The sequence below is a fragment of the Euleptes europaea genome, chromosome 1 (assembly GCF_029931775.1).
Source record: "Euleptes europaea isolate rEulEur1 chromosome 1, rEulEur1.hap1, whole genome shotgun sequence".
Lineage (NCBI taxonomy): Eukaryota > Metazoa > Chordata > Lepidosauria > Squamata > Sphaerodactylidae > Euleptes > Euleptes europaea.
The window spans coordinates 122,395,478-122,407,245 of NC_079312.1; the positions used below are offsets into that span (position 1 = coordinate 122,395,478).

At 44.7% G+C, this 11,768-nt stretch overlaps 1 protein-coding gene across 1 annotated transcript in view; it reads left to right on the forward strand.

Annotated features, from left to right (window-relative positions):
- The window catches only part of LOC130479141 (myosin-3), a 42,155-nt gene extending 38,735 nt beyond the window's left edge, over positions 1 to 3,420 (forward strand). Inside the window, exons 36-40 of the mRNA XM_056851482.1 lie at positions 349 to 519; positions 626 to 730; positions 814 to 909; positions 1,046 to 1,183; positions 3,288 to 3,420. Of these exons, the coding sequence (XP_056707460.1) occupies positions 349 to 519; positions 626 to 730; positions 814 to 909; positions 1,046 to 1,183; positions 3,288 to 3,311 (534 nt within the window). The 3' untranslated portion in view covers positions 3,312 to 3,420. The remainder of the gene's footprint in view (positions 1 to 348; positions 520 to 625; positions 731 to 813; positions 910 to 1,045; positions 1,184 to 3,287) is intronic.
- The last annotated feature ends 8,348 nt before the right edge of the window (positions 3,421 to 11,768 follow it).

The following is an 11,768-nucleotide window of genomic DNA, read 5'->3' on the forward strand; positions in this document are numbered from 1 at the left end:
ATATTATATGGTCACCCCAGCAGGTTGGTAGCTTGATTCAGCGTTTCTGAGCTCAAAAGTTGACCTTTCAAACTGCGTTGAGCTCTGCCTTTGTTCTTATTTATTGACTTTATTTATATCCCGCTTTTCACCCTGAATGGTGACTTAAAGCACCTTACATCATTCCCCTCTCCTCTGTTTTATCCTCACAACAACCTTGTGAGGTAGGTTAGGCTGAGACTGTGTGACTTGCCCAACGTCACCCAGCAAGCTTCCATGGCACAAGTAGGGTTTCAAACCTGGATTTCCCAGATCTTAGTGTACCTCCTTTGGCCCCTGTTAATCCAAATTTATTGTGTATGTTTCAAGGCGGCCATGATGGCAGAAGAGCTAAAGAAAGAGCAAGATACCAGCGCCCATCTGGAAAGAATGAAAAAGAACCTGGATCAGACAGTGAAGGACCTGCAGCTTCGCCTGGATGAGGCAGAACAGCTTGCCTTAAAAGGAGGAAAGAAACAGATCCAGAAAATGGAGGCCAGGGTATACACTGGGATCGAAGGTGGGAGGGGGACAAATCTCAGAGCTCTCCACAGTTCAGAGCCTCCTGACTCAGATTTGCCAAGCCGTGTCTCGTTTGACCTCCTAGATCCGAGAGCTAGAGTCTGAACTCGAGGGAGAACAGAAGCGAGCTACAGAAGCCATCAAAGGTATTCGCAAGTATGAACGGCGGATCAAAGAAATGACTTTCCAGGTAACGGGTTCCAGGTGTCTTGCCTCCCAGTTCTCCTCCCCCTTGACAGTATTCAGCATCATGTAATATGCTGCTACTTCTAGGGTGAAGAGGACAGAAAGAATATTATTAGGCTTCAGGATTTGGTGGACAAGCTTCAGCTGAAAGTCAAATCCTACAAGAGACAAGCAGAGGAATCTGTGAGTTATTCAGAAGACACAAGCATCCTTTATTTCCATTTGGAAAAAATATATGCACAAGCTTCTGCCTTTGATAATAGAAATCTTTTGAGCTTTGAGGGCTGAGTTCTTTTGTGTGGTTCCTTTCTGGCTGCAGGATGAACAATCCAATGTTCACCTCTCCAAATTCAGAAAAGCACAACACGAGCTGGAAGAGGCTGAGGAAAGGGCTGATATTGCTGAGTCTCAGGTCAATAAGCTCCGAGCAAAGACCAGAGAGGTTTCTACCAAAAAGGTAAGGTGTTTGTTTTTCATATCAGATTTGAAACATTTTTTTTTTTTGCATTGGCAGGATGCAGTTGTTGCAGCACAGAAAGAAAAAGAGTCTAAGCTTTCTAGTGAGGAACATCCTCTACCTCAAGTATTGCTCAGAGGGAACACGTGATGTTACCATGCACTGAGTGACATCATTGTGGTATCAATATTGTCTATTCTGACTGGCAGTGGCTCTCTAAGGTTTGAGGCAGTGGTCTTCCTCGTCACTTCCTACCTGATCCTTTCACTGGAGATGCCAGGGACTGAACCTGGGACCTTTGGCATGCAAAGCAGGTGGTCTACTTGTGAGCCATTGCCGCCCCTCCCTTGGAGTAAGCAAAATGCCACATTAGCATTTTGGAGTTGGCTTTCTTTATGGCTTCAGTACTGGTGGAAATAATGGAATTTGTTCAGCAAGGTATGCGGATCCAGGCTTATTTATTCATTCATTAAAACATTTATATCCCATCTTTCCTTTTGGTTCAAGGCAGCTTACGATACTTGTTAAAACATCCCCTGCTAAAACCAAAGATAAAATAAGAAATCCCAAATCCTTCCTCCCCAAATCCTTCAAAACCCCTCAAAAGTCCTGGAAAACAGGAAGGCATCTCCAAGGAGGCGCCCCCCCCCCCACCTCACCTCCTCAGGGAGCCCATTCCACAGAGACAGAGCCATGATGAAAAGGGCCCAGGCTCTGTTTGATGCCAGTCAGGGCACCCCAAGTGATGGAATAGCTAACAGATGGCTGCCTGGTGACTGTCGTTGGTACATACGAAAGGAGATGGTTCCATGTCGTGAAGGGCTTTAATGGTCATAGGCAGCACCTTGAACTGAACTCGGAAACAGACTGGCAGCCAATGTAGCTGTTTCAAAATGGGCAACATACAGTTGGGCTGCCAGTTGGGCTGCCAGTTTCTGAACCAGTCGTAGTTTCTGGGCTGTCTTCAAGGGCAGCCCCACAAAGAGTGCATTGCAGTAATCCAACCATGAGGTTACAGAAGCATGGATCAGTGTGCTCTAAAAAAGCCAATGTAACTCCAACTAGGAAAAGTGGATCCAGTCCCTCTAGGACATCAACCTTCTAACCAGCATTACCTCTGTCTTGTGTGGATTCAGCTTCAGTTTTTTCTGCCTTAGCCACCTGACTACAGCTTCAAAGTACTGGTTCAGGACCAAGATGGAATTAAGAGCCAAAAAGATTAAGGCGCTCTCTCTCTCTCTCTCACGCTCTCTCTCTCTCTCTCTCTCTGTATGTGTATATGTATATATGTATGTGTGTGTGTGTGTGTGTGTGTATATATATATATATATATATATATATATATATATATACACACACACACACACACACACACACACACACACATATATATAGTACCGATATGCACTCAACTTGGCCTTCAAGTTGGAACAGGTAAGAGAGGTTTTCTCAGCAAAGAACCTTGCAAAAACATCACAGCCGGTGGTCACCCGCAGGATCGGACTTAGATGTTATTAAGTCATGAACTGCTTTAAACAAGTGAGCTGGACGAGATTCTGTGGCAGAGAAGAAAGTTTTCTTCACTACCATCACCACTACCTCATAGGCCAGCAGCTGGGTTTTATGATATGCTCTTCCTTATTCATCCTAAGTGTTCTGCCAATGCCGCTGTTGTCGTCTTCCAGTCTGCTTTATGTCACCCAGCTCCTTGGTAAATCTCAGGTGCCATCCTTGGTAAACCAAGGAGCTGTGGGCCTCGCAGAATGTGGAAGAGGACACTGGATTAAGTCCAATTCTGACTTTTTTTGTAATTGATTGCATGTTAACAGCCTGAATATTCTTATGTGTTGGTAAAGTGCCATCATGTTGCAGCAGACTTATGGTGACCCCAGCAAGGCAAGGGAAAAGCAGAGGTGGTTTGCCATTGCCTTCCTCTGCAGAGTCTTTCTTAGTGATCTCCCTTCCAAGTACTGACCCTGCTTAGCTTCCGGGATATGATGAGATAGGGCTATACCATGCCAAGAATAGTGACTACATCTGTATACGCTCTCCAAAAATGTAATTTGAACCAAGCTTTGATTTTTGTTTTTGGATTTTTTGGCAGGTGGTGATAGAAAGTGAAGAATGAATCTACTGTAGTATCAACGCTGGGAATGTATGCAAAATGCATATGTCCCCTGGTGTTTTTGAATGCTGGAGTAGTCCTGTAGTCTTTCCTTACTAACTGTGGTAGAAAATAAATTGAGCTTTGCTTAAAAACTCAGTGAGATTGTTCTTTGTGATACTGTCTGAGCCAGTGCTCCTGAAGAATGAATTATTTTGCAGACACTTTCAGCCCGCTACTTCTCTCCAAGGAGAAGTAGCGGGCTGATCTGTGAGCAAACATTCAGATTATGGTTCTGGGCTGTTGACTAGTACACAATGATATTGTTGCCAAAAAAACAAAAACAAGGATATTTATGATCAGATAGGCTAACCCATTTAACACTCAGGGGCTATTTATGCACGAGAGGTTTTGCCTTGGATTTGCCCCTCTTGAGATGCACATTTTCCCCATCCAGATCCTCAAAACTCAACAATAAGCCCCCTTGCAGAGATCTGAGAATTGGGATGGGGAAAATGTACATCTCGAGAGCGGCAAATACAAGGCAAAACTTCCCATGCATAAATGGCCAGGGAGAGAGAAACAAAGTTGGGGAGTTTCCCTGCCACCCACCCATTTCATCTCTTCTTCAGTGCCTAGCACAACCCAGCAGGTAAGGACTGGGACTGGAAAGAAGGGGAGTGGTAGCAGTTACTGGGTTGAAGGTAGAGGGTCATTCCTTTCTGTCCAAGCTGCAAACATTGGGCAAAAGACTGAATTCATACTCTTGTTACCAATTCAACATTTCTCTCTGTCTCTCTCTCTTCCTTCCTTCCTTCCTTCTTCCTTCCTTCCTTCCTTTTTCTTGTTGGGTTGTGGTTCCCTACACCCAACACAATTTCCCTTCACTCATAGAGCAGCTGCAGTCCCCAGGAGCCCCGAGCTCAGAATTTCAGTGTGAGGAGAGGAGAGGCTCCTGCCTGCCCTTCTTTGGCATTTTCCTGAGCTGAAATAGCCCCAGCAGGAAGCAATTTTCATAAATCTGGAGCTTCTTGCACTCAAATTGTCTATGTGCAGCTCTAAAATTATGCAAACAACTCCCTGAAACTGTTTCAGCTTGGGAAAATGCCATGGTAGGGAAGGCAAGAGCCTCTCCTCCCTTCATGCTGCACTTCCAAGCTGAATCAGGGCTCCAAGAGAGCCTAAAAATGCCTTTCCCCATAGCTGCTCTGTGACTGCAGGGAAAGCATGTCAGTCCTGGGGAACCCCAACCCAAGTCACTGAAAAAGTAATGGGTAGTTCAGCTGTCATTCCAGGGAAAGAAAAAGACCACACTTGGTTTCGCCTGGCTCTTCCTCTAAAAGTAAGCTTTTGCAGTTCATTATATCAATATATCTAATTCTCAACATGGCCCCATATATGGACACTTAAATCTGTGGATTGGGGGCCAGGTGGAGAGAAGGAACATTATTCTAAACACTTGAGGGACCTCCCAAGGTTTCAGAAAACTATGAACAGTTTTAAAACCTGGAGGGGGTGTTTAAATCCCACCAAACAGAGACACACCAAACAGAGACACATATATGTGCCTCTGTCAGATGGCACATATGGGAGATGGGGGCACCGCCACCTGAGCCAGATAGCCACAGGCAGCAGTGATGCTGCAGGCAGATGGAGGAGGGGGAGAGTGGGAGCTGCCACTTCCCCTGCGCCCCACAGAGTGGTGGGGCAGACAAGCAGGTAAGAAGGGTGGTGGCTGGGTGGGGAAGGTAGTGGGTGGGTAGACACAGCAGTGGGGAGGAAACCAAGCACCACAGTATTGGAGAGGTTGTAACAGCAGGAGATCTCCAACTAGTACCTGGAGGTTGGCAACCCTACACTGCAGGCTGGTGGAAAGCTAAGCTAGCGAGGAGGGGAGTCTGGGATTTCCCACCCACAAGTCTCATGGATCCCTGCTTGTTATTCAGTGAATTTACTTAGCATAGAAAATACATTGCAATATGTAAGAACACGGCTTGCAATCTCTTATACTAACTTGCTACTAACTTCCAAGCATATATTTAATCCCTTAGGAGGCCTGGTCTCTGAGAAGTACTGTCGAAGAACTGGGGGCAGAGATAATAGGCAAGGTGAAAAGCAGGAAGTAGTCTGCTCTCCAAGGAATCAAATGAAAGTCTGAGGGCCAGAATTATCATAAGGGGTCCGCACACAGGGAAAGCTTGTGGAGCTAATCCTCACTTAATTTGTTGGGGGGATTTTTAACACTCAGGGGCTATTTATACACGAGAGGTTTTGCCTTGGATTTGCCCCTCTTGAGATGCACATTTTCCCCATCCAGATCCTCAAAACTCAACAATAAGCCCCCTTGCAGAGATCTGAGAATTGGGATGGGGAAAATGTACATCTCGAGAGCGGCAAATCCAAGGCAAAACTTCCCATGCATAAATGGCCAGGGAGAGAGAAACAAAGTTGGGGAGTTTCCCTGCCACCCACCCATTTCATCTCTTCTTCAGTGCCTAGCACAACCCAGCAGGTAAGGACTGGGACTTGAAAGAAGGGGAGTGGTAGCAGTTACTGGGTTGAAGGTAGAGGGGTGAAACAGGGAAAGGTATGGGGCATGCAGGGTGTGGGTAGAGGAGCGTGTGGCAGGAAAAAGACTGGGTGAATGGTCATGGAATAGCTGTTTAGGTAGGTGGTGGAACAGTGAAGATATGGCAGAGATGGGAAACGATGGAACAAGGTGGGCTGGTTTTCATGCAAAAACTGAGTACAAAAGTTCAAGAAGGTATATCAAAAATAGGTGTGGATCGTAAACTATGTATTGAAAACCCACAAAATGAGAAAAGTATGTAACAAGAATACAATTACAGGTAGAGTATCCCTAATCTGATGTCCATAATGCTCCAAAATCTGTAACTTTTTGAGTTGACAGAGTTGTGCATTAGTTATTTACTATTTATGCATGGGAGGTTTTGCTTTGGATTTGCCACTCTCTGGATTCACATTTTCCCCATCTATATTCTCAAAGCTCTGCATGGGGGCTTCTTTTTTAGTTTTGAGAATTCGGATGGAGAAAATGTGCATCTAGAGAGCAGCAAATCCAAGGCAAAACCTCCCGTGCATAAATGGCCATCGTGTTTTTGCTAGTGGCCGTGAGTTTTCTTGCCCTTAAAGGCGCAGGCAAGAACCCCTTAGAGGCACAGTACTTCACTCTCTGCATCAAAACTCACCCCTTCCAGGCCACAGGCACAGCAGTCCTCTATGGGACTTGCTTGTGAGGAAGCCCATTCATTCTCGCAGCCTTGGCAGGCCTGGCAATGCCCTCCTGGCCCTGCCTGGCTTCAGAAGCCCTTGTGAGTTGGACAAGCTGCCTTTCCCCGCAGCGCTCAGGTTTGCCCACTGCCATGCCACACCAAGGATCGCTTACCAGACAGGCAACCCGAGTGGGTGCCAGATGAGTGGGTTTGGGGGCTCACTGAGGTAGGGCGTGCTGCCAGTGGAACACCAGTGGGGCAAGAGGCACGGCGTGCCATGGGCTCTGTTTCTGCTCCCCCAGCACAGGTGCCTTGAACATGCTGTGCATCCAAAATCGGAAAATCCCTTATCCAAAGCAGTTCCAGACCCAAGCATTTCAGATAAGGGATACTCAACCTGTATAAACAGTGTTCAATATGCCAACAGCAAATAGACATGTGGAGCTGCCTTCTACTGAACCAGGACAGTGGTCCACCAAGGTCAGTATTGTCTATTCAGACTGATAGCAGTTCTCCAGTACAAAGCAGAGGCTCTTCTGCTGAGCCACAGCTCCTCATACATGTATAATTGTATAAATACACAGGGATAAAGTAGGAAACAATTGACAGTATAAATGTATAATGCATCAAAAAAGTGTACAAAATGATAAAAACACACAACAAACAGATAGCTTGCCAGCCAAAGTCCATTTTGATTGAATCTTCACCATAATGTTTCTGGGTTATCCTGTTTATGCACACCACTTGTAATTCTAAAGACAGCCACCGATTCAAAACAAGGAGCCATCAAAGGTCTGTCACCTGTGCTATGTAGGATGCAAAATAACATCAGCTTTGAAAAAAAATTTAATAAATGAAAACCACAATACATTTTTTGTGAATATTTCCCCATCAATGGACAAAAATAGGTCATCTGAACTGAAGATATGGGTTACTGCCATACAGCAACAACCACCAAGAATATTTCCTCACACAAAATTTAAAAAAGTACCTAAGATGCATTTTCCTGCCTTTTATGTCACATGGGGCTTATTTAGTCTTCGTAGCTGTAAAATCTTTAAATCTAAAGGGGGGACCCAAAAAGGAAAGAAGGCCACGCTGAAAGCAATGAAAGAAAGAAAGCCTCTCAAAAATGTCTGCCCAACAATTCGGAGGATAAGAACATAAGAACATAAGAACATAAGAAAGGCCATGCTGGATCAGACCAAGGTCCATCAAGTCCAGCAGTCTGTTCATACAGAGGCCAACCAGGTGCCTCTAGGAAGCCACAAATAAGACGACTGCAGCAGCACCATCCTGCCTGTGTTCCACAGCACCTAATATATTCGGCATGCTCCTCTGATCCTGGAGAGAAGAGGTATGCATCTCATGATTAGCATCCATTTTTACTAGTAGATACTTTACCCTCAACAGCTCATGGTGTGACTGCTAGTGGTAGCAGAGGGGAACTGCCAAATTCACCGTTTGCAAGGCTATTTTTTGAATATTATATGTACAGAAACAACACATTGTAATTTTTAAAAGCATAAAAGTAAAGATATGGTAATGTTGCATCTTGCAAAAGGAACAAAAGCTTCCAGAAATTATTTGTTATGCCAAAGTTCAGAGGTCGGTGCAGAATCATCAGAATAATCTTTCAAAAGTGGTAGCATAGTCAGGCCCGTGAACGCACCAGCAACTTACCTCACAATTTACCCGCGTCCAGTACGAAAGCATCCAAGACGAGTTTAAATTTCTGTTCCCACCGCGCCGCCTTTGTCCGCTACTTTTGATAAGCCCAGACCGGCACGCTCCCACGCATGCCCAGTTGGCGCTCCAAGCAAGGACGGCGATTGGTCCTGCGTTAGTAAGGGAGGCAGGGGGAGTGCGGGGGTTGGCTGGCAGCAGGAAGTGGATGGAACACGCATTGCATGTTCCCACTTAAAGGCACCGGGTGTGGAGGACGCTTTATTTTTTTAATTCGCTGTAAAAACGGATGCGCTTAACGCTGCAAAATTGCGCTCTGGAGATGTCCTCGGAATCCTTCGGGTAAGTTGAAGTGGGAACATGCAGGGAAAGCCCGCAGAATTCGGAGCTGCAAACGTGCAGTGCAGACATGGCCCAGGAGAACACATCTGGAAACAGCTTTACACTATATAAAACTTAGGGTTGCCAGCCTCCAGGTACTAGCTGGAGACCTCCTGCTATTACAACTGATCTCCAGCCGATAGAGATTCGTTCACCTGGAGAAAATGGCCGCTTTGGCAATTGGACTCTATGGCATTGAAGTCCCTCCCCAAACCCCACTCTCCTCAGGCTCCACCCCAAAAACCTCCCACCAGTGGTGAAGAGAGACGTGGCAACTCTAACAAAAGTTCTTGAAGCAGTTATCCAACCGATCTTACAAAATCCATACCTGTACTGTTTGTGTGGCAGAGGCTCATTAGCATGTCTAGACCTTTTAATTCTTCCTGTCCCAGCTGGGGACTTCAGTGTATCCTGAAACTGGGAGGGTGTCCTATGTCTCCTGCTTTGCACATTCACCTATCAAATCAAGGCACGTGTCCCAAAACCTTTATGGCTCAACTCAGGGTATCCAAAGAGCCACCTTTTCCCCCCTTCCTGGCAGGTGAGCAAATGGTCATCTTCATCTTGCCTATTTGTCCCATAAAGGAAATTCCTTTCCTCTCAGTCTGAAATCTGAAGACGTTATTACTTCATTTTTTCTGAGATCAGGGCCTACCTGAATATTAATCAAAGTATTCTTCATTCCTCTATCTTAACACAGGCTACCTGGGATTTTTCATTAGGGAGAGTCCATTTTTGGCACCATCAATGGTATTTCAACTTGTGAGTTAAATCAAACCATTCTACTTTAAAATTAATTAAAGAAATTACATCCTTGCAAATCATTGTTAGAGTCTTTGTCCTTGGTGTTTGAATCTGTGACAGTGTACAAACCATCTATTTTAAGATGGCTTCTCAGTTCAGCAAGCTGAGATATATTGGACAAGAGACTGAGGAGGTGCGTGAAAGCCGACCCACTTAACAGGATCTGGATACCGCTTCTCTTGGGAAGGTCATATGCTCATGCCAGACATCTAACTATAGGCAGTCTTAGAAGATTCTTGTGGTGGTGAGTCTATCCCCTAATAAACACAGAAAGCATTCCACAGAAGCTAGGTTGTCTGAAGTATCCTGTAAAAAGGACTGTGATGTCATGGTACTATTGACAGCTGTGTGAAAATTGGAAGTGGCAGATCCTATTCATATATCTGCAAGGTTTATTTGCCGGTTGAAACGAAAAGGTAATTTTAGATGTCACATGTTATTGTCCAGGACTATTATGGACTTGCTCTGGGCTGGATGCCTGAAGTCAGTTTATGTGTAATAAATACAGGGCAATTGCACAGTCTGGTGTAGGTATGCGATATTATCCCTAAGGACAAACATTGTATTATGAGTAGCAATCTCTGGAAGAAAGGTTAGAAAAATGTTGCCATCTTTCTAGCTGGGCTCCTGCGCAATTAACAGCGGCGTGATGAGCCAAAATGTAGAAAATAAAGTTTTCCTGGTATGGACATACTGTGATGGGGAAGGAGACTTCGGCAACTCAATTTCTGCCTCTTGTGCAGCTGCTAAAGGCATAGGAACTGTGTCAGAAACAAGCTGGCAACTAATTAGGAATAGGCTTGATTATGTTTCTCATACAACTGTTAATCACTCAGTAGACATCAGTAGAATGGTGCTAGGAAGAAGAAGAAGAAAAAGAAGAAGAGTTGGTTTTTATATGCCAACTTTCTCTACCTTTTAAGGGAAATCAAACCCATTTACAATCTCCTTCCCTTCCTCTCCCCACAACAGACACCCTGTGAGGTAGGTGAGATCTAAGAGAACTGTAACTAGACCGAGGTCACCCAGCTGGCTTCATGTGTGGGAGTGGGGAAACCCACCTGGTTCACCAGATTAGAGTCCACTGCTCATGTATAGGAGTGGGGAATCAAACTCGGTTCCCCAGATTAGAGCCTACCACTCTTAACCACTACACGATGCTGGCTCTCAAATGTATTGAGCACAGGAATGCTTGTTTTGTGCTACATGATAGAGCATTATCTCATAACAGGAAAGAAAACAAAGGTGAAAGGACTAGATAATGGACAGATGGGGTAAACCATTGCTTAAGGCATAAATAGGAGTCATTCTGGATTCTGCTGAACAGTTATGATCTGGTTGCTCCCTGGTTGTGAACTGTAGTGTGCACTGCCAAATGTCACCAGATGGGGACTCCATAAAATGGGGCAATGGATCAACAGACATGGAAGTGGTTGCAAAATGAATTACAAATCTCAGCAGAGCCAGCGTGAGACTGATACCAGACAACTATTTTGCACACATGTTCAAAACTATTTTCATTAAGGCCCTGGAGACTCAAGAGACTGGATAATTGAAGTGCTGAAGCAGCTGCTGGCTTTCATGGGCTCTTATCCCTTACTATTTCTACACTGATCTTCAAGGCAGACTGGCAAACAGGAAGAAAGCTCAAGAAAGTAACGAACATAAACTCAGCCGTTTCTAGCATGTGGCTGACCACTGACCGACTTATCTTTAAACACTGCCACAAAGCTTTCTATATGCGTATGCAGAAGCAAACTAAACACTGCCTCCAGTTTTGGAGTATCAGGCCATGTGAATGCACCAGTGGAGAGATGTATGGATTATACAGTGTTTGTTGGCGATGTGACGTAGAACAGAATGGAGGATGTACTGAACTGAGAAAGTTTGGTATTTTCAACTCAAGAGAAAGCTCTTTGCTGAGTATATAAATCTTGCAAATATTGAACAATTCTTAGGTATACTGGACGCCATTTAACGAAACCTCTCTGTTCCAAGCTTAATAATTGACTTATAGTTCTCACAATATAATAGATGTTCCTCAGTTTCATAACTATGGAATATTACTTATTTTTGAACTATGTTTAAGGTTATAGGACAATGTTTAAGGTTACGGGGCAGTACTTTCTGTCGGCACAAGAGGGCCCTTCCTAAAGATGATTTGACTGTTACCTTTGATGGTCAGAACAGACAATTCAGTTCTCTATTATTACAGTCCACGACCAGTAGGTATATAAAGCAGATGGTTAATGCCCTTTGGGTACGCAGTCCTCAGCTCTTTGTTCCGTAAGATGCAGGGACACAGGCATATACGAACAGATAACATTCTAGATATCCATTCTACAGGGGACGGATACAGATTAATCCTGCGGTTTGA